The sequence below is a fragment of the Netta rufina genome, assembly GCF_964035555.1.
Source record: "Netta rufina genome assembly, chromosome: 25".
Classification (NCBI taxonomy): domain Eukaryota; kingdom Metazoa; phylum Chordata; class Aves; order Anseriformes; family Anatidae; genus Netta; species Netta rufina.
The window spans coordinates 2,188,546-2,212,054 of record NC_140149.1 but is presented as its reverse complement, the minus strand read 5'-3'; the positions used below and the strand labels follow the sequence as shown (position 1 = coordinate 2,212,054).

The 23,509-nt window shown below is 42.6% G+C and overlaps 1 protein-coding gene across 3 annotated transcripts in view; it reads right to left on the bottom strand.

Annotated features, from left to right (window-relative positions):
• The window catches only part of PRDM10 (PR/SET domain 10), a 44,903-nt gene that overhangs the window by 18,706 nt on the left and 2,688 nt on the right, over positions 1 to 23,509 (bottom strand). Inside the window, exons 2-12 of one of the 3 annotated variants that reach the window (XM_084301558.1) lie at positions 17,037 to 17,226; positions 15,023 to 15,187; positions 13,301 to 13,360; positions 10,393 to 10,512; positions 9,155 to 9,362; positions 8,538 to 8,779; positions 7,263 to 7,466; positions 5,133 to 5,205; positions 4,540 to 4,657; positions 3,467 to 3,596; positions 1,070 to 1,297 (exon numbers count right to left, since the gene is read on the bottom strand). In XM_084301558.1, coding sequence (XP_084157684.1) covers positions 1,070 to 1,297; positions 3,467 to 3,596; positions 4,540 to 4,657; positions 5,133 to 5,205; positions 7,263 to 7,466; positions 8,538 to 8,779; positions 9,155 to 9,362; positions 10,393 to 10,512; positions 13,301 to 13,360; positions 15,023 to 15,187; positions 17,037 to 17,129 — 1,641 coding nt within the window. In that variant the 5' untranslated portion in view covers positions 17,130 to 17,226. The remainder of the gene's footprint in view (positions 1 to 1,069; positions 1,298 to 3,466; positions 3,597 to 4,539; positions 4,658 to 5,132; positions 5,206 to 7,262; positions 7,467 to 8,537; positions 8,780 to 9,154; positions 9,363 to 10,392; positions 10,513 to 13,300; positions 13,361 to 15,022; positions 15,188 to 17,036; positions 17,227 to 23,509) is intronic. The other 2 variants (XM_084301559.1, XM_084301560.1) reach the window with 2 other exon arrangements.

Below are 23,509 nucleotides of genomic sequence, written 5' to 3'. Positions count from 1 at the left end.
GCACGTATAGAAAGCTGGGGAGATTTGATGATAAAAACATGTTACTTAGAACTAAACCACCACTGCACTCCTCTTATTTGTGATACATTTGTGTAAGTTTTCAGGGAACAAAAGCTAAGCCACAAAACAAAGAAGTAACTTCAGAATTTATTTCCTTTTCTTCCTACATTTACTGTTTGCCAAAATCTTCCCTCTGTATTTATGGGGCACCATCACCACTGGTCTTGCACACATACTGCTGTAAACTGAGGTCAAAATTTGGCTCAGCATCTTCCCATACAGAACGGTTACTCAACTCTTTTCTAATCCTTTCTCATCCCCTAAAAGCAAAAGTCTTACCCCAATTGCAGCTGTTCCTTTCTCTAATCAAAATTTTACACATGGAAGACAGACAAAGATTTTCGGCTAAATAAACCAATCTCACAGTTACATGGCTTGAAGGATTATTTGCTTGAATCATTTCCCTCCCACGCACAGCAGAGAAAAAACAGCTCACCCAGTTGACACAAAGCTCAGGTTTGAAGCATTTGCTGTCTGTACACAAAGTTGTTAGCATAGGTTTTAATCTCACAAACAGGCAGGTTTGCTACCCCAAGAAAGTATTTTATCACTATCATCATCAAGTAAGTGGATCTAAACAGAGGTCGTGGTTCCTCTTTGGCAACTATTTGCAAGCCAGGAGTTCTGAGAGAGACAGATGGTGCTGTGAACAAGTCATTAGTCTGTGCCACAGTACCATGATCCAGCCGGCTGTTTGAAGCGCTCCTGCTTGCCAGCTCGGATGGACTGTGCTCCTGTGAAAGAATTACTGTGTTGGAATTGAATCAGCTCCAATTGGTGACCAGTTCTCGATAGCATCTCATGAGATACCCGTTCTGCACATGATATTTGTCTTACTCTCAGAAGAAAGAAGTTTGCTAGGAATGAGATGCTTTATTCAGGACTTGGAAATGGATACTACAGTGGGAAAAAGGGACCAGCTGCTCCTTGCAGGCAGGTCCAGCATCCTGTGCATTACAGCATGTAGAGAGGGTGAGAGAAGACATGAGCCGCCATCCTCTCTGCTTACCCTGATACGCTTTGCTCGCCTCATGTCATCTGCTGTCATGGTGCTCTGCGTAGGCACCGTGCTCTCATCGTGCTGCGGCTGGATCTGTAGTGGGTGGTTTTCTGACTGCTGCTCCAGTGCCGACTGTGTCTCGGATGGCACTGGAGTCTGTTCCTGCTGCTCCAACCCATTCAGTGTTGCTTGTCCGGCCTCATCAAACTGCCCCTTGCTGGAAAAATGCAGCAAGTCCTGAAATCGCAAATCATACAACCAGTGATTATTCCCCCCACCCACTGAAAAATGCTTTGATATTACTCAGCAGACAACCAGATTTCTACATAATCACAAGCTATAAACAAAATGTGTCTACGCTAACTCTTTGCTAATGTGTTCCTTTGATGCTCTCAGCAGTTCCCCTCCACCTACAGCAACAACATTCAGAGCACTGGGGAAGAAGTGCTGCAGGTAGGTGACTTTTTTGGCCATTGTATTATCCACAGCTGATCGGACACGGACAATCAAAAAGACCCAACTGTTAATAGCCAAGCAAACTCTTCTGCACTAGTGACTCCATTACTGCTTTAATCAAAGATGATGTAGGCTGACCTGTAAGAAATTTTAAGACCAAAGTGAGTAGCACAGATCAGGCCTCCAGGAAAAGCAGAGAAATTCTGTCTTGTTGAGATTGTTGACATTTTGAAACATTATCATGTATTCATATGCAGTGCCTCTCCTTTCTAGAAAACTAGCTGGAATGATGAACTGGAGAGTGACAAACGAGATCATTATACTGTGCAGTGTGTTTTACTATCCAGTTTCCAAGCTCTGCATACTCTCATCTATCCAGCTGCATACATTACTTATGTTTATCACACAAAGCTGTTTTCCTCCTCCTTAACATTATCATAAAAAGAGGGAGGGTGTTGGGAGCAGGAAGTACACGCCACAATCTACAGTTGTTTTCCTTATGAATTCCAGTAACTCCTCCGGGATGTAAGCCTCCAGTATTTGAAGGAAAAAAACATAGATCCTTATGTGAAGTCACTTACAACGCAACTAAGGAAACTTAAAAGCACAAGCTACAAACACAGAGCACCAAAAGTATCAGCTCAGCGCTGGTGCTGTCAAAATGCAGAGGCAGGCAAGGGAGAAGAAAACCAGTGAGATGCCAGAGGAGTGCAGCTGTTACAAACCATGAACACTTACCAGACAGAGAGACTTAGCAGAGCAGTATACTATTCAGAGTCCAGTTCTGGTCTAAGTGGCAAATTTCCTCACTTGCTGACACTAAACTGTGGTCATGACATCTCGAATCTCAAGTTCTCAGGCAGATGAGCTTGTGCCTAGTCATTAGCAAGATGGGCAGACCTCCAAAGACCTGGGACATAACCATTTCCCTGCTCAACTGTATAGACACACGTGAGCTAACTCTGGGCCATGCTCCAAGCTCAGAGGATGCGAGCCACCTCCAGCCCAGAGGCCACTCACACCCATTAGCGTGGGACCGTGCCCAATAAGCCTTGTCTCTCTGGAGAGAAGAGTTACAACGCAGCATTATGTTTACTTGCCTAAATGGAGCTGATTTGTGGTTCAATTTGCAAAGAGGGTGACGTCGTCTGCAACTGTCTGCATTTAATGTCAAATTTAGGGCAATACTGCATGCTCAGAAAACAAACAGCAGGCACTCACAGGCAATGTATACATTCCTTCCTCTGAGTCAGCACTGAACCATGACCTAGTGAGATGCCAGAGGAAAATTACCACTCCGGTTATCAGCTTTCAGCTAAGTCATAAAAGTGAGCCATTGATTCCTTGTGACACCCTTCATAAAAGGACTTGGTGGTAACCCTAAGCCTGGTCAGCATTAGACAGACTTTAGCATTTTACTTATACCCATGCATCGCATTAGGTCCCTACAGAATATATAAAGTAGCCAAAACCAACTATAACCAACTTATTGTAAAAGAAGTTTTTGTAATAACTATGCCTACAGAAGGACCTTTTGTTAATATTAAAACATTATAAAGAATCATAGCTCAAACTGATTTAATTCTACCAGCAACGGCTATAAGAGCAGGCTCTGACTTCATGTTCCAGAAAGGACAAATGTGAACCTAAATTCCCATTACGGTTTTATTGTCTAAATTACTTCTGTGATGCTGCTAAACAGCCGCAATAACCTATCTCACTGCTAAGTGCTTTGGGATAAAAGTTGCTGTAGAAATGGAAGAGATTTTACAAACTTTAGAGATGGAAAGTAGCGTGTTCCCCTGGCAAAGAATCACAGCTAGGAAAAACAAGATTTGCTTAGGGATAAAGCAGAATACCCTCAATGATGCCCCAATTTTTTCTCACTGGAATTTTATAACCCACAATATCTTATTTTTTTTTCTCCTCCTCTCCATCTCCCAAATATACCTGTGTTCCTTCTTCACACTTTTCTCCATTTTCACTGGTTACTTCCATACGCATGAATTTGGGAGGGCGCCCTGGGCGTCTGCCTGGTCCAAACCTCCTCTTTCCTCGCCCACGACCTCTGCCTCTGGCTCTGCAGAACACATTGTGCTCCAGGTTAGAGACAAAAAGAGATGAATTTGGAATCCCCACTCGTTTTATTCTTTCTTTCTCAGCAACTGTTATTTACCCATTCAACTCAGTAACAATGGCCTGCAGTAAATAATAAAACTTGAAGAAATTCTGGCCAAAAAAAAAAAAAGTGTATTGGTTGGTACTTATTTATGTTGCACTCTGAGAAATCAAAGCCCAGAACACATTAAAATTGTGGGACCAAAAGGACTACTGCCTTCTAGCAAGTCCTCAGCCATGGCGACTCTCCTACTTCAACACCCCAGTGTACAGTGTGCTGAAAAGCACTTTCAGGTAGATGAAACAAGTGCACAAAGAAACCAATTTAAAACCTGAAGCCATAACATGCCTCCCCAAAAAGGCACTTAGCCACTGATGTCAGACAGTAAACCAAAGGGAACAGCATTGTGTAAAGGAAAACAAAAGCAACAACAAAAAAAGCAGCCACTTGCTAAGTTTCAGGAAAAAGAAGGAACCAATGTCTCCTCCCTGAAAGATGTTTCTAGATTCAGCTTTTAATAGGTTGGGGTAACTATCTTCTCAGTTCAGTGGGGAGCCAAAGCACTAGATGTCTCACTCTCTGAGCTCTGCATCTGGGTATATCAGAGAAGCATCAGTATTTCACTAGTTAGAGTGAAATACTGCAGTTTAAGTCTGGGGAAAAAAACAAAACCCAGGAAACTCACCAATTTCAATGGGGGTATTTATTTTCTTCAAACTATTTCTTTTGTGAAGCCCCTTACACCAGTCAGCTTCCTGGTGCCATGTTCTCACCTTCTGGTGCTGAGCCATTCTCTCATGTATCCCCAAGTTGGTTAGTAAGATCTGTAGGGCAAAAACCCTTCCTTCTGCAAATTTTGCGAAGCACCACAGTGATATAAAGACAAAGGTAAAGCTCTCAGTACCTGCTGAAGAAGTCCAGCTTCTCATCATGGGAGTTAAGGTGCTGCTGGAGTTGCTCTGAGCTCATGAAGCGACGGTTGCACTCGTAACACGGCCAGTTCTTCTCTTGCTCTCTGAGAACTATGTTCCATTGAAATGTCAGTAACAGCATTTCAGTCACCACCAATTAAACGCTTCATTTTTTTTCCCAAGCATTTCTATCCTCTGTGGGACATATTCCTCCCCTGAAGGTAAGACAGACTGCAGAATACCCAGCACAACTCCATTTAGCTTTGCTTTTAACCGCCCTGCACTGTAACATGACTGCAGCTCATTGCAGAAATACAAAAAGGTCACTGGGGAAAATTCACATGGACTCCATACGCTGCTTGAAATTCAAGAAGATTTTGAAGTAAACCCATGTGTGGAAGAGCTCCTACAGAACTGTGTGGCTCTGGTATAAGCTAGGTAAGGTCAACAGGAAATTCTCAATCTAAAGCAGTAGCACAGAAACACACTTCTTTCCAGCAGCGTATAGGCCCTGAACTTGAAACCCAGAAATCCAACACCCAAGCACCATTATACCAGAAACGCAGAAAGCAGAAAAGCTTATTACCCTTCCTTTCCTCCTCAGATATGTCATGGATCTTCTGGTTCACAAATTCTGCGTACGAGGCAGCGTACCACACCTGCAGCAGGAGAGACAAGGTAACGTAAAGCTTTCTTAGATGGAACAAGAACTAAGAGGAATGTGTTTGTCAACATTTTTTAGGCAACACATTTACTTTATCCACCTCAACTCTTATTCTTATTGCTCCTTTCATTCTCGATAATAAAGCCTGTTGAGATCAATATACCCCTGCTGATGAATAGAAGAGCTTTGCTTAGAAAGCATATCCATTTAATTTTAAGGTATAGCCTCCTAATATGAATGTTAATCTCACACATGGCTACCAGTAGTTCTAAAGGAAATGAGATTAATCTCTTTAGATCTGACTGTATGACTGTAAAGCACGGATGCCAACAAGGCGCTATAACTTGAGAAGGCGGTTGTACCAAAAGGAATGGAGCAATTCTAAATTGAGGGGATTTCCCAATTCTTTTCTGCTCTCTTTAAACAGACAACAGGCAGCACGGTCTGCAGAGATTTATGTGAAGTGTTCCTTAACTTCCAAAAGACTGGAGCAATACAGTCCTGCTTCCCAGAACAGAGGACTGACTGCCAGGCTGCAGCATGCTGGACCCACTTGCATTTAAGAGCAATTTCGGGAACCTTTAGCAGAGACCAACCCAAGCGAGAAAGACAAAGGTTACCGAAGCCTAAAATCAGATAGTTACATTTAACTAAGAATTTTTGCATCATTTCTCATCTTATCTTACTGCCTTATTATAAAGACTGAATTTTGAAAGAGATTTTTTCAAGAAGGCATTACCAGGTTTTCAGCATGAGAAACCTGGGCAAGTTTAAACTTGGAGTGGGCCACGGGTGTTTTCACAGCAGTGGTGAGAGCAACACTTCTAACTCCATCCAAGACTCACTCAGCAGGTATGTGCTACTTTGCAGCCATCTCACTAGCAGGACAAAGGTGGAAGCCTGGAGCTCCTAAACTACTCACCTGACACGCAATGCACAAGTTTCCACAACTGCCTGATCCTCCTAGTTCAATCTTTGGACTGAATTTGTATCAACGCCTTATATCCACTTAGTGAGGAAAACACACTGTAGAGCCTGGGTAATTTGCTGCCAATTATCAAACTGATTTTACCCCAAAAGACATTACTAACACATGGAGCAAGAAAAATGGTGCTTCTACAGGCAGATCTGTACAGATTTAATTAAGGTCTGATTTCAAATTGATTAAAGAATAGTTGAAAAACGATGCTTGGATATACTTAAAATGGATAAACCAGGTTCCTAGTGATTCAGTTTAAACAAATTGAAGACTGATTTCAGGGGAGGAAAAAAGATCCTACTCTTAAAAAAAATCAGCAACAAGTGTGTAACCAGGATTCTAGTATAGCTAAGTGTGTTCAAAACTTTTCTTTTTTTGTTAAATTGTTGTTCTTCAAAAGTTTTTTTTCTTGTATGTAAATTCCAATATTTTATTTATTATTTTTTTTCTGTTCCTCCTCTCCCACCCCCCCCTGCTCCAGTTCCCTGGATGTTAAAAACGAAGGCCATCTAAACCAGCCATGCTGCTTTGAGCTGAAAGTAATCAATACATTTTTAGAGGGAACAAAAAGTAACTCACAGAGAAGTCACAACATCCATTATCATTTTCCACATGCAAAGTTTCAAAAGTTCCAGGAAAGCCAGGTAAAGTGAAAGACCACATTCACTTAAGGCACCAGAAAACATGTCAAGGGCACATAGGACTAACTGGAAAGGGCATCCAGAACTAAAAAGAATAAGACTACTGTAATAAAAATTAGATTGCATCAGCAAAATATATGCAGTGTAAAGCATGACAGTGACAAGCAAATCATTTACATACTCTTATTTTAAGCTTCCTCATTTTATATCTGAGCCAAAGCTCATTTAAAATCCGTAAGTGGCTGACTACTGACTTCAGTGACATTTGATTCAGGCCACCATGTGCTTTTTCAGAGGAAAAAGACCTAAAAAATTGCTCCAACTATTAACAGCAATCATTTCTGACACTTGGAAGTGCACTTATTATGGAATCAATCTCAGAGTTGCTACATCAGTAGAAAAATAAGTCTGAAAACATGAGCAATGCCATACCTTGAGTTCCTGTTTGGGCTCCACATTTTTGATGGTTGTGTAATAAATATGGTGGCCGTACTGATACGCAACCAGGTTCTGCTCCAAATGGTTTTGAGCTGGACGCACAAACATCATCCAGTTACAAAGAGCCTCACTAGAAAGTTCAAACCACAGGTCCTCTTGCAAATCTCTGTCTTTTCTGTCACCCTTATCAAGAGACACCTGTAATAAAATCCCATTACATATGACTAACTTTTTGGCAGCAGGTTCAAAAGACTTTGAGTTTCAAAAAAAAAAAACAAAAACCACTATGACTACACAACTTTTACATTAGGAAAGCAATGAAGGCATAGATTTTCTCTTTACTAATGGGGATCCAGAAACAGGCAGCACACAGGAAAATAATTTAAAACAGGTAATGATTTAACTAGAGAGGCACAGCGTACCCTTCCATGGTTTTCACGAGCAAGAAGCACTCATTAAAAGGGTCATGCACAGTACTTGACGTATGACTATAACTGAGGCACAAGGAGCTGAAGCTTCAGTAGGCTACACGGCATCTGTTGTCAGATGTTTCTAACTGACTCACCCACTCCTCCCTGTATTCCCTGACTCACAATGCCTCAAGCTGGAAGAAGCTCTTCTTTAGATGAACTTTTGTTTGGTTACCAAATCTGCCCGTTGTCCTTGTTGGACACTGACCACCACGGAGACTAGTGCTCTTAAGACTGTGGACCTTATCTCCTGCAAGCAATGGACTAACTCCTATAATCAAGCCAGTAAATACATGGCTAGAAGTTAGTTAAGTCCATTTACCTCATGCCAATAGACTTGGCAAGGGGAGTGGGAGAGAGAAAATCTCCTCTCCCCCACATCCTGTGGGAGGAAGGAGGGAAAGGGGAAGAAAAAAAATATTTTTAACTTAAGTTATGGCATGACGCAAAATAATGGCTGCAAAACATCCTCAAGACTATTTTTGCCTACTGCTATTTTTATGTCCAGATGCTGCTTCAGCCTATGTGAGAGTGATTCACAGCATTACTTATTTCATATCATGAGTCCCATACATCACAACACCATAATGCTGGAATATTCACCATGATTATTGCATCTCCATGGATAGCAGAGCAGACTTGGAGTAAAGCAAGCTGGATACTTCCGAATTACATTCAGAGATGAAGTAACAGAAGAACATCTCTGGTGAACTAACTGATCACATCAGAGGCACAGATTCAAATCCATGGAAATATAAGTTTAAACACAAATTCCTCCCTCCTCCTCACCCCCCCTTACCTTCAGATGGATATAGCAGTCTTTGAGTTCGGTTTGTCTAACCAGAGGTCCTTCCACAGGTCCAAACTGCGTGCGTTTGGGGATACGCCTTTTGGAGAACACACCTCCCAAAAACCTGTCTATATAGAGCACCAAGGGGAGGCTGGCTCTTGCCTTAGTCAGCACGGGCCGGTTTGGGATTGGATGCAGAGGTCCATGTTTCGGACACACCGAGGGATGCGCGTTATTACACTCTTCACACCCTGTAACACAGAGAGGACACAACTGTCAGGTGGACACTCATGCACCAGCTCAGAAGAGACAGCTCTATCTCTCTGAGCATCTTTGGCTCAGCTGTGGGAACATTTATTCCAATAGCCTGTCTACATTTTAAAACACGTAGGCCAGCCTCCCACAAAATAAAGAATAAAGCAGTTCACTGTTTCCACCTAGGACAAAAATCTTGTCTTTTAATTGAGACAACTGAATATGAACATACATTTCTGGATATAAAGGACTTTAGCTATTACTGCAAGATTCTGAATAGTCATTGACTCCACTTATTAGAGGGCTGGTAAAAGCAGAAAACAGAAAGGGGAAGGGCAGCAGATACACTACACACTGCTTCACATGCTTACACAGATCATTGGGATCAAAGGGTCGAGGTGGATCTGGATCCCATTCATCCATGTCAGTGTCTTCCCCATCTTCATCCTCATCTTCATCCTCGTCATCTTCCTCTTTTGTTTCCATCCTTCCCATTTGATTCTGCAGAGGTGCTAAAGGGTCAGAACCATCCACCGCCTCCATAGGAGGTAACACCTGGTTATGCACCGGTAACGATGCCTGAGGACAGAAGCCACAACAAGCAGTCAGAACTGGTTCCCAAGGAAAAAAGCTCTTACAAGGACAAGCAATGAAGGCTCTTGCTAGTCTACCCTTGCTGCTTCCTTTGCTAATGGGAGAGGAGGAGGAAGGGAAGTGAAGCTACCTAAAAAATGACTGCTGAGGGATGTTTCACATCCCTGCTGCTGACACTCTCACCCAGGACAGCTGTGTCACTGCCTAATTCAACCCTGGCACAAGGACCGACTTCAAGGGAGAAGAAACCAAAGCGAGAAGTTTCTGGACGGTTCATGGAAGGTTTCCAGCAATTAAACAAAGTCCAGGCTCTGTGGAAATTATCCAGAGCCTAAAGCTGTATTTTAGCTTCTTTTGTATGAGTTGGAGAGTCCTGTACTTTGGCAAATGGTCTTTTCTCTCCTATCGTACAATCAAATGAAAACAATCCCCAGAGCACACATGTAAAGATCAATAAGGGAGGAGATAACACCAGGACTAGATACAAACTATGAGACATGGAAGACATTTAAGGGCATTGCATTCTCTCACTATTTTTAATGAAGATTCTCCTTTGCTTTCCCTACAAAAAAAGTTAAAATCAAATGGTGTGCATTGCACAGAATATCCATCACCCACAGCGGTTTCTCAGGTGCAAAACAAGAAACACCACACACAGAGAAGCTGTCTTAAGAGACTGGCAAAGAGACTGAGTGGATGCCGGTCCTATGTGACAGCCAGAGTTACACCTTCTGTTCACTGTGGTTTTCAAAGCTGAGAAGAGCATTTTAAGGTGGTTGCTCAAGACAGAACAATCTGTAGAACAGGTTTCTCTGTGTATTAGGTACATAATCTCTCCTAAAAATCCCCACACATTCCACAGTGAGATGATGGAAGACAGCACAAATCTGTGCTACATCTTTTTTTTTTTGTATCTCCTCCCATATCGCTCAGACATGGTTCATCACCTAAGACAATGGAGCAACGAAATCAGCGTACTTTCACATGGAAAAGAAAAGGGTGCCTGGCAACTTACTCTATCTGCTTGTTGACCCTGCTCCAGAGCCATTTGCTGGGGGGATTCAGCAACGCTGCCAAGCACAGACAGGTTGGTGGGATTCATGCTCTGAGCAGCAGCAGGCAAGAGCACAGTTACCTAAAATTATAGGCACTCATTTTAGCACTGCATCATTTCCATCAGTCACTTATATATGGGCAGTGCCCTGCATGCAAAGCTCCCTGGAGTCCTACACTAGGTCAAAAACTGCAGCATTTTAATGATGTTTGTAGCAGGGATGATGGATTTGCACAAAGCCTGAAAATCCAGGAACAAAGAGAAAAGCATCAAAACTCAACCTAGGCTTTGCAGCTTTTGGGTTTCTTATGTCCTACTCCTGGCTTTAAATTAAGGTGCCATCCAGCCTGGAATTCAAACTGACTAAAACCAAAAATTGATGAGCTCTTTAGCTCTTGGTAAAACCAAGGTCTTTGTTTTTCTCTTCTATCACCATCTTATTTTTCCAGAGCAAAGGAAAAAGGAAGATAGTAAATTTGAAGAAGCATCTTCTCCCGATTTTGCCTGTATTTCTTCTGCTCAAGCAAATCAAGACCCGTTATAAAACAAAATGGTGTACAGACCTTGTTGGAAGCTCAAGCACTCCTAAGTGAGAGCATTCCAACAATTATTTATTACATTATTCAGTCACACCATACTTTTTTGGTTGTTTTTGTACTCATTTATATATGTAGTAATAAACACATTCTTGCATACTGCTCACATACTGCTCCCATCAAGTGATAAAAAACGAATCAGAATTAAGATCCTAGGAATTACCTCTCCTGTCTTTTGTGTCTTGCTTATCTATACAGCCACTTGCATGGTTATCCTGCATGATTTTTCATCCTTCTCTACAGCTGACATTATGTGGCTACTAGTTTGTGTCTCTGACTTTTAAACAGCTTTTACACCAAAATTAAAACCCCTGTCCCTCTACAGAGTGTTTAATAAATATTGATAAAACTGAGAACAGTGAAGTATGCCAACAGTAAAGGAACAGACAAGAAAATCCATAACATAAGCAGACAGTTTAAAAACTTCAAATCTAGTTGCTAAAGATATATTAAAAGTAATTTATGAAACTGTTCAAAAATCTACAGAAAAAAAAAAAAGACTTCAGGGAAGTATGTGAAAGTGAACAGGAAACCTCCAGGACAATGGCTGACCCGGACTGTCTGCTATTGACATTTTTGATGCCAAGTGGCAATAGAAAAGTCATCATTACTCAATGGCAGACCTCCAGGTCTGCCAGCAACGTTAAGTTCATACAAGCTTATGTCTATTTGTACCATATATTAGCATTTCTTACTACCAATCACCCTTCAAACATCTCTACTTTCATTTCCATGTCACTTCCAGACATTGCAAGCAATATAAGCATTTTTTTAAAAAAGCACCAAAAAAAACCACCACCTTTCCCTTTCTTTTTAAAGTAAAATTTTTCAGAGACAAGAGTGGCTTAAATTATTATGTTAAGCTTTGTCATAAGTTTGGGGATGTCCTGCATGAAATGATGATGTAAAAATACCTGCAAAGGCAGTAACTGCCACGAGACTCTGCTGGGGCTGCTGTCATGGGGTTGGAAGGGAGGACAGGCTGAGGACACACGGACAAGTATTTATGCCCTTGATACTCAACACATTATAGCAACAGCTCACATCCTCTGCTGTCAGAATGCTATTTGCACTGCACTTAAGTATTCTGTCCTTCCAATTTGATCATATATTTACTGTAAAGCTTGTTGAATAAGGTTTGAGACAATCAGATAGCATTTTTTGGCTTCCTTATAAGAGGAGAATGATGTGGCAAAAAAAATCCAAAACAACACCTTCAAATATGTTGAGAGAACAGGAAGAAAACAGCTAACACCTTTACTGAGTCATTCAGTTTCCTGCTTGTGCCTCAGTTTAGGAGGCCTCCTTTTTGCAAGAAGAAACTTGATTTTCAATGCACGTTCAACCCTTTACTCTGCCCCAAGACTGCCAATAAGTACACATTTTAATGATAGCATTAGTAATACGGTAACGATTCAGACCTAACACTTTGATTCACACATGCCATTAACAATTCAACAAGCAGTAATGATTTTAAGTCTCTATGAAAAGTGTAGGATTTGCACTAGAAATCTAGATCTGCAAGTACCTACACCTGACTACCACAATGCAGTCTCCAAAGATAATAGTAAAAAATAACAAAACTCTCATACCCATACTGAATGAAAAAAGAAAAGTCATCAAAACCCTTGTATCATCAAAACTTTATAAGCAAAGCCTCCAGTTTTGTTCTGCTCCCAGTCTACTTCATACTGGCATGCACATCAGCCAGAACTCCGGGTATGCCCTAGTAAGGTGAGGGACCCAGTAAGTGAATTTCTTCATGTTTCATGGTTATTTTCCTGTGAAGTTTCTGGTAGATCTGAAACTTGAATCAAGATCAACTTCTATCCCTTGAAAGCCTTTTATGAACATTTAGGTTTTCAGATCAGAATCTGTATGAGGACAACCACAAACCCAGTCTTTCCAGAACGACATTAAAATAAAGTCAGCTGCATCAGGCTGTTGACTTATTTAAAGCAACACTGTTGAAAGTTTTTTCATGATATCTGGGGCAGTAAATTTGTATTTTTGCTGAACATGAATTAAAAATTAAATTCAAATTCTCTTATCTTTTCATTGACATTCATGCACAAAGAAGTCAAGGTAATAGCAGCTTGTTAACATGCACTTTTTGTTCATGATCACTTAGACAACAGTCAGTGACTGAAGACTGCCATCCGACAAATCCAGAGAGGGAGCTCATTATGCTCTATCACCACAGCAATGTCCCTATGCCTTCTGTACCAGTTTCCTTACAGTTCCAGGGCCAAAGAAAATGATGTCTTTCTTACCTGCTGTGTAGTGGCATCCTGTTGGACGTAAGCCACTTGGGACGGATCTGTAAACAGAGTCTAGACAAAGTGAAAAAGGCTTATCAAATTGGCCTCAGGGTTGTTTACTCCCACCTCAAACAAATATCACCCTGACACCAAGAAATGATCCATGTAAGAATAACTCCTTTGCTAGCTTTTAACACAGCAGATTAATTCATCTTAACCATGTGAATCTAAATGCACAGAAATTAAACTGAAATTGGGTACTGCTCCTGAAGAACAGAATTATGTTTACATTGTACTTCTCATCTATATATTCAGAATGCTTCACATGATTTATTTTAAAACACAGAAATCACTTGGTGAATTGACGATTTGATAAATTGTACAGGATGAAATGCAGTAGCTGTGTGAAAGCTAAATAATACCGAGGGCAGGACAGAAGATAACTCTTAACTTTATCTTTCCGCAATCACAACAGAGCTCTTCAAAAGAGAGCACACATATATCAGGCACATCCTCCATGTGAATTTGCTATGGCTAGGGTGTTGGGTTTTATTTCATAAAAGACATGGCAACACCAATATTCCTATGGTAGTCTGCAAGAACAGCCCTGGTGGGAGAGCTTCCATCTAGGAAGAGCAAAACTTGGAGGAAAACTACGCACTGACAGTGGTCAGCCTTGCTTGTTTTGCCACCATTCGAAATACCAGAGCTTGAAGCAGTCTGGCACCAATAAAAAAAAGAATATATATGATGTAAGAAGATATAAGAAGAATTCTTGTGTTGCTTTTTGATTACATCCCAATTGCATAGCAGTGTCTTATCACTCCACTCCATTTTTAATTTAGACAAAGTGATAATATTCAAACTGTTCTGGAGTCACCTGGTCAGTAACTTACTGGGAGACATCCTCTCACAATATCTCATCCTCTCAGAACACCCCACCATGTAAGAATTGTTTTTATGTAATAGCTAAGGACTGCACAAGAGAAAGATCACGCAACACGAGGCTATGCCAGCGCTGCTAGTGCCAAGTACATGCACTTCATAGCACTACTAGTCTATTCTGTCAAAGAACATAAAAGGCTCTTGATGAAACATGTCTATTTGTGTTTTTGTTTTGTTTTGTTTTAATCTGTCCACACAGAGGTACAGATGCACACTGTATTAACTCCATATAAATGCATGCTGTCAGAGGGGAAAAAAGCTCTTTGGTATTTAAACTAATTATGAAGAAAAAAAACTTGGCCTATGCAATCAACAACTTCTCTGAAGAGAAACTACAAAATTAGATTGAATACACTGAGATCTTCTGCAAAAAGGCAAGGCTGTTATTGTTGCAATCAATTATTAAAACTGAACTATGCAAAACAAGGACTCTTCTTCCAGAAGACACACAGATCTCTCAGCTTTTTACTGAGCACTGCAGAGGCAGAATTTCTGAAGAGATTATCAGTGTTTTGGAAAACACCTTTGATTTAATTACCATCTCGTCCATCTTTAGTGAAATAACAAGCATTTCATAATTCATAGCCTCAACATCCTTTGATTACCACATTTGCACATCAGACTGAAGCGAACAGCATGAAGTCCCTGTTCAGCAACAGGCAGATAAAAGCATTAAGAATAACTGCCTGCTATTTTCCAGTCGCATCACTTGGCTGGGAATTGGCTTTAATCTCAAGATCGCTTCAATTTCTAGGTGCCAGAACAGGGTGGGCTCAGAACCACACATGCCTGCGTAGCTTCCACAGGATGGATGTAAACTAGCGTGTGCTCCGAGGTGTCCACGGAGGTGTAGGAGGTGCCATCCGCCGTGTAGACCACCTGCTGCGAGGGACGGTCCTGCTCATCGCTGTACACAATCTGTGCCACTGCACCCCCTTCAGGGACAAAGTGCACCTGAAAGAAAAACAGATCCTGTACTGACATTTCTGCAGGCATACGCCTATGGAAACAAGACAAGACACATCAACCGCACTGGAGCCTTTGAAAGTGTGGAGAACCTTCTGCCCCAAACACCTAACCAGTTGTTTTGCAAACAATAAAAATCTCACTAAATAATACAAACTTAAAATCTCATCTAAATGATGCTAGCAAAATAGAAATCTGGACATAAAAACTACCATTGGTTTCTGTTTCTACACTGCATTTTAACTGAAGACCCAACAGGTATAAAGGATACCTTATAATACCTAGTTCTTGAATCATCCTTTGAAAATTGGTAAAAGTTCAGATTTGAACTGGTGTTATGTGTAAGATTCATTGGTACATTGTTTCCGTTTATTATCAGTTTGCTTTCTAGATTTATGATAATTACTTCATTCAGCTAGCTCTGTAGTTGGAAGAATTTTTTCTGTTTGACAAATGGCTAGCAGTATCTATTAACTTTGATTGCTGCTTCAAGTAATACGATTGCACCTATCAAGAGGCAGCAATAGCATGTGTTTGATGGCTTCTTTGTAGCATGTACATGCAGTATCAGTAGAAAATACAACTGTTCAAACAGAGAAACATATAACTGAAAGCATTAAGCAGTAATTCCGAAGGCTATGAGAACAAGTTACCTCCAGGGCAGTTGTTCAAATCCAAATAAATGGATTTTGATTGAACATTATGATCATGAATGTTGATCAGTGGCCTACCTTAAACAAGGTAGAATACCTAATTCCAGTGGTAATAGGAATGCTCATCTTTTGACACCTTTTATACACTAAAAACCAATTCTAGTGGATGTGAAAAAGTAGCAGTTACCAGGAAACCTAGCTTTAGTATCCACATCCACAACTGTATGTTTCCACATAAAATGAGGCCACATTTGCATATTTTATTTACTTTGTTTCACCTTTTAGCTTACGTTTCAGAAGACAGCTGGTACTTCCCAGGGGATGCTAAGCGCTGATTTCATACAATAAATCCTTATGCAAACACTACAGTAAGGATGCACACAGCATTTCACATTTGCAGAGCACTCTGCAAATACTAATCAAACCTTTTAGCTGCCATGTGCAAACAACAGCATGGTTATCCCCACCTTATGGATAATGGAACACAGGTTACTAAAAGCTGTTTTTCTTTGCATATTTCAAAGCTGGAAATTACCAGGAAAGACAGGATGTCTTGGCTTGTGGCTCAGCTGACATGCAGCACCCTCTTCATAACATATTCAGAAGGATAAATCAAATTACAGTCTTCTAGAAACTCTCAGCTGCATTGTCTCAGAGACAGAGGGACTAGCTGCATACATCATAATCTGACTGCATTAGTCAGTGAAAATTAACATTTCTCCCTTCCCCACTACCCAGATGTCTGACTGGAAAAAATTACTCATGTTACTTTCCTGAAGGTCCACCCACAGTTCCAACCAATTTGACTGATGCCAACAAAACGGGCTGCCACAGACCACAGATTTTGTTAATATTCATTAATCTGAATACCCTTTCACTTTCCTATGTGGCTATATATACGTATACACGTATATTTATTTTTGGACATTGAACCTTGTATAGCTACTCGCTGGTTTCATTCAGCTCGTTTCAGATGTCTGCGTATTCACTGCTGCAGCTTGTGCAGCTCACTTTCTGAAGCTTTAATCTGGAATCGTCACAGACATGTTTGTATTTCTTCTCAAATACAGACTGAGTTTCCAGACCATAAAAACTGCCGAATTGGAACGCCTGCTTGCTAAGCCACCACACCAAGCCAAATTCAGTTTAAGCAGAAGCCAAGAGCTCTGGAAGGCACTAGTCACCTGAGCAGTATTCTGCTCCTGCTCAGCAGAGTCAGGCCACACCTGAGGACTTTCCTCTTTTGAGTCCATCTCCTCCCTGCCGTGGTGCTCCATGGTGAGAAGTATCTACTGGAGGAATGTCTGGCTGAGTAGGTTCATCTCTTCTCCATGTTTCTCCTTCCAGAAGACAAGGGGATCTTCAGTAACATGGCTATAAAGAAAGGAGGTAGAGACATTAAAGCAAGAATGTAATGCAATCAGTTCTCATTGCAATGGAAGGGTGCTATGAGGTTAGCATCAGCTCCTGCACTACAGGAACATACTGTCAGAGTAAACTGGGCTTGGCTTTGCAAGCATGAGAATTCTCGTTTTCCATTCTGAATACGCCATATACTATTTTCCACACCCTATTAAGGATGAAGCAAGTCAACCACTGCCACAGTTGGCACTGAAAGATACCTCCTGAATCCCTCCTGCACTTCCTCAGCCACCAGCAGTCCACAGGCACACGGCCCTTCAGCACATGCAGGCCCAGAAATCAATACGTGGTGCAGAGCAGTGACCTTAAGCTCCTAACAAGAAAACAATACATTCAGAGACACAGTGCTGGTTTCCCAGTTCATCTGAAAGAGGCTTTGATCAAGAACCAAGGGGCTTCACACTTACGGGCAGCTTTCACCTTGCACAGCAGTGCAGTGCCTGTTGGTATTCAGGCAGTGTTACAGACAACTCCCAGAAAAAGAACAATGAAACTTAAACTCTAAGTGATGTAAGCCTGAAGATCCTGACAAATTGCTTCCAAGCTAGGTTTTATTCACCTCTTGCAATTTTACTGGGGCCTCTCAATCTGCCATTGGGAATCTCAGAAGGGTAATTTACAGCTCTGGTGGTTCGTTTAGTCGGTGGTTCAGCACCTTCCCAGCTCTTCCCCTCTAATGTCATATTAAATCACAGGCCCAGGAATTAGCATGAAGCTGAGCCCATTCCATTTTTCAGCTAGTCCAATTAACTTTATTTTATCCTCAGTGCCTCACTGGGCTGATCCAGTGCCAGTACCCTGTCTGCGCGCCACGAAGAAAGCAGAAGGCTCCTTGCTGACGCTTTCATTCATTTGCATTTTAAATGCAAATTATTTTAGTCATAATTTATTCCCATAAATGCTAGCAGTTGGCTTGTCACTGACAAGCTAAAAAAAGAGAAGGAAAAAAGCAGCAGGCATTTTCAGCCTTCTGCTGATTTCACCAGCAACGAGTGGGCTTTGTGGACCCGAGCACTGGCTGCACCACGCCACGGGCCTCGGCCAGAACCCATAAATTAACGGTACAGAAATGTGTTGGGCTGACATCACTGCACAGAAAGGGGGAGGAGGAGATCACAGAAATCACATTACTTCCACATATACAAAGGGAAACTTTGGGAAAGGCATTTCTAAGACATTTCTGGGCATTGCTTGAGCCTAACGTGCTGTCTCATGCTGAGCAGCACCCAACGCACTGCAGGCTGATCGGACTTCTTAGAGGCTCCGTGTTTCTCAACACAAGGCATCCAGAAAAGCACTGAAAAGGAAGAAAACACATGTACCTGCTGGCTACGCTTCAGCTAGAGGATCTCATTAGTATGAAAAAGTGAACTGGAACAATGATTGGGACAGAGAAACGCCCAGCCTTACCCTCCGAGTGCTGAAAGCTGGGTCATTTACAAATATTATTTATATATTCTAGCTCCCATAAGCTCTGCTGTATTAAGAAGTATTATCCATCCCTGCACAGTACCTTTCATCCAGCAATCTCAAAGCTGTGTTGTTGAGGATTAATTCAGGGATTTCCTCCTATCTAATCCTATCACTTTCACCCAACTCCATCACTCACCCCACTGGGTCGAGGTGATCACACAACTGCTGGGAGAAACGCGACCGCATTTATGGCAGGGACACAATCTAACAACCATTTTGCATAAAAGTAAATGCCTGTCCTGTCAATTTTGTTTGGCTTTGTTCGTCCCAAATAGCTCTTTTTTTCTTGCCTGTCATGAGACACCAAGAGCCAATTCAGGTAATTGCACTAGCACTATCCAGTAGTTTAATCAATTAAGCAATACCTAATTGCTCAGAACAATTAAAAAACACTAGGCTTCAAGGTTTTGGCATTGTTGTTTTGTTTTTAATATATAATTATCTTGTTAGCAAGAATGCAATTAGATTAAGCAGTGATTAAGAGAAAGGTATGGCTATGGCTAATCCCGTATGGTGCAACAAGTAGCAGGATTTTTGGCTGATTTCCCCACAAGCAGATACTGGAGGTCTGTAAGATGCTGACTCACTCCTGCAGACTCCTTCAGGCACAAATAACTCACAACTTGAGCAGAAAGGAGACTCAAGGTTTCAGACAGGTCCTTCACAGACAAAATTGGATGTGAAGATTCATAACTACGGAAAATAGCACTAACAAGTTGGAAAGGAAAGAAGATGATGGTATTTTCAAGTTTTGCAATGGTTCTAAGGGTTAACATCTCAAGCAAAATCTCAGTCTGGGGAGGGAAAAAAAAGCAAGGTGGAGGCAATTCAGTGTCTCAGTGCTATAGTTTCTATAAATGGTCCTGTTACATTATTGCTGTTCTTCACTGAAATAAAAAGTGTATACATGTATACTGCTCAGCCCAGCCACCTGTGTAGCAATACCACGCAGACAGTATCAGCTGCGGGATTTGCTGATGCCTTCAGCTCCTGTACTATAAAATCGAGCCTCTGGTGCACGTTCCTGCAGGAGACTGGATCTCTGTGAATTGATAGCATTTCTGCTAGCATCACCAAAGCACGCAGGACACGTTTCCCTGGAAGCCTGGATCTGCTGAGTAAGAAGGCAGCGCAGGAGCAGCCAGACTCCCACAGAAGTCCCCAGGAAAAGCAGTGGAGAGGGCACGAGGCAGGAGCAAGCTCTGAAGTTTGGCTGGTCAAAGTCAGGGAAATGAGATCTGAAGCTAAGATTAAGGCATTGAGAAACAGTCAAGCTGGAAAGCACGATCCGGTCTGAAGTCAGAGACAACAAAACTACCAGGAAAAAAAAACACCTGAGTAAGCCTGCCAGCACTGATGACAGACAAGTCACTTGCTCTGCAGCCCTTTTACGTAGGACACTCTCCCTCATTAACCCCACGTGATCTTTTCTCCTCCATACCCCCTAACAAAACCCATTACAGCTGTGACACTGACAGCCACAGGGCCTCAAGACATTAATTATTTCCCTGGGGACTTGTCTCTGCAGAGATGTCTCACTGCACAGGGAAGCAACAGCTGTCCAGCTCAGCACATGTACCCATGGTATTTATTTATTTTTTTCCAAATTAGCTGCGGAGGAATCAGGATGAGCACGTTAGGCTACGTGGTGTCTACACTTCAGAAGAAAGGCACATCCAAATGCTGATGTTACCTCGCACGTGGGCACAAAGTGTCTGCTCCTCAGCCAGAGGTCTGCCTGCCTGCCGGGGCTCTGATTACAGTGCTCAACCTGAGATAGCACCCATGGGTGCACGCCCTCGAGCTCCTGGGATGTGCCCACGTTTTTCAGGGGCAGAAGCATGCTCAGGGGTAGGAAGGGATGCTTGCAGGCAGCTCTGCTTCTCCCCCAGGCTTCTCAGCGCCCAGTTCTGGGCCGGTGCGGTCGGCAGAAACACGGGGCAGGAACGGTGCTGTCCTGCCTGTGCACCCAAAACATCCAGCTGCCTGCCTCCTCGGGTGAGCACAAGTAAACCAACAGCCTCTTCAAGACACAACAGGTTCATTGCTGTGTGCAATCTCCATGTACCTGCCTTTCTTAATACCCTCTGGGGACCCACAGCCTTGGCCTTCCTCTTCGGTTCCTGCCTTTTCCACCCAATCCCGAACATCACTAATGGTGATGCCTGTCCTCCACGGCTCCTGAAGCATGGAAAACTTCTTGGTGTCATTGTCTGAGCAGTTCATATTTTGGAAATCTCCCTTGAAAACTCCTTTTGACCGCCACAACACGCTCCAACCCCTCTCCTGTTCCTGCAGCATGTTGTTTTATCTCAGGCTGTGTTATTCAACCAGCAGCTCTCCCCACTCCCTGGATTTGGCTCTGGAGGATGAAAAACTGCTGCTCAGGGGCAAAACCTCGTTCCCCATCCTACACCAACGGGTAGGATGTTATTGCTAACACAACGTCAGGCAGGGAATGGGAAGGAGAGGTGCTTTAAGACCCCAGAAAACAGCAGGCACTGGTCTTTTGTACTTGGCACGCAAGAATTTTTAACGGGAATCGAATGCAGTGAAACCACGCGGGGCTTCAAAGGGAAGCTCAGTTCTGAAACTCAGAGAAAGGCAGCACCAACAGCACCTGCACTTCCTTGTGTCCCTGCTGTTAGGGAAGGAGGCTTTCTCTCAGCAATGGGACTCTACAAGAAGACACACAGACAAAAGCTCTGGGGCTTCGTCCACAGCAACCTCTCTAAGTCAAATTAAGAATATTCTGCTGAGAAAGCACCCGAGCCCGTAGCTGCCAAACATCCATTGCTGTCCCTTCCCTGAGATGACAAGAACGGGGGAATATCAAAGCTGGGCAAGGGGAAAAGGCCGCCTCCCTTCTCGGGGAGCCATAAAGCCACTGCAGTATCTCAAATGAGAATCCACTTTACAATAATGGTGCATAAAACAGCTAATGTGATTTACTCCCCAGTGTAAAAGAGGCTTGCATATAGATCGGGGTTCCCTGCAGCAATAACAGCAGCGACTATTAGCTTAATCCTTTAAGTACTGAGCTCACTGACCACTCTTCTTCACTGTTAACCATATGCAAGGACAGCAAGATTGTTACGAAAGGGGTTTTTATGGCTGTGGGTCTTCCTCCAGCTTTTAATATGAAAATGATTTATGATGCTCAAAAGGAACATCACATGTGTCTGCAAAAGCTATATCCCACACTTAAGTTAATTACCCCAGCCTGCCTAGAAGGCAGAGTTGGTGCATTTCCTGAGATCCCTTGGCAAGAAGATGCTTTCATTGCAGCAGGAGGGCTGGGAAGCACGCTGGGTTTCTAACCTCATTGACTACTGAGTCACGACTGCTGTCTCTTCCTCTGCATCCTCATTCATCAAAAGCACATATTGTTTCAAGGAACTCTGGCTCCCGTGCATTTCAGCTGACGGTTAATAATCAGGTAATATACGAGCACAATATTTATGTTTTACTGGTGAGTTAGAAATGGAAATCACACACCAGGCTGGGGCAGCCGAGATTATTTATTGCCACAAAAGGAAAAATGGCTTCAATTTATTTAGTCATATAATAAATAGAAGAACTCAGCCAAACACAAACTCACTCTTTACTCAAATTGTGCATAATGAGTCGATCTCCCCATACCCTTACATCACATCCATCATCACAGCAACAGCGCAAGAGGCCTCTTGGATCTCCAAGGCCAGCCCTCTGCTACAGCACGCAACAGAAAGGACATTGCCCGAGTGCCAAAATAGCAACAGCACTTGTCAAACGCATGACAGCGTGGTGCAACCGTGCTGTTCTCTCAGGGCATCATGGAAGTAGCTACAAGTCTGACTGCTTACACTGCAAAACCCAGGAGATAATCACCCAGTGCAGGTGAGCTCCAGGAGAGACTGACATCCTACAGGGGGGCCCTACAGACTGGGCTGGAGAAGCAGTTCCCTCTTTCTGCGTATCCTAATTCTTGAATTAGCCAAGTGTTCCTCACTGTATCTGTCCTTCGCCTTCTGTGTAGGACAAGAGACAAGTTCACAGAATCACAGAATTTTCTAGGTTGGAAGAGACCTCAAGATCATCGAGTCCAACCTCTGACCTAACGCTAACAGTCCCCACTAAACCATATCCCTAAGCTCTACATCTAAACGTCTTTTGAAGACTTCCAGGGATGGTGACTCCACCACTTCCCTGGGCAGCCTGTTCCAGTGCCTCACAACCCTTTCGGTAAAGAAGTTCTTCCTAACATCCAACCTAAAACTCCCCTGGCTCAACTTAAGCCCATTCATTAGATTTATCCAGATACACGCGATGCTCTTTGTAGCCACCTCTCCTCCCATTTGCTCCATCACCAGATACCCGCTCCAATAACTGATGTCTCCCTCCCATACTCAGCTTCTTCAATGTGTTACCGCATTCTTCGCATCGCCTTCTTTCAAATGTTTCATATTCTGAAGTCCCTGTGATATCACCGCCTGCTACCACCACACACCACAGTTCTCGGGCTTCAGCTGCTTGAGGCAGTGACCCCATTCACTTAATTGATTTGGCTGACTAATGAAAAGGGAGAAATATGTCAAGGGAACAAAACAGGGAAGACACCTACTCGAGAATAACATAAACAAAAAAAAGGAAAAGAAAAGGTCTGTATTGAGATGTGTCCTACACAGCTGCAAATGCAACTTCGAAGGAGACACTCTCATGGTTCAGGAGAAGACAACAAAACCATACCACCCCCACAGTGCTCTGCTTCACTCCAGCTTCC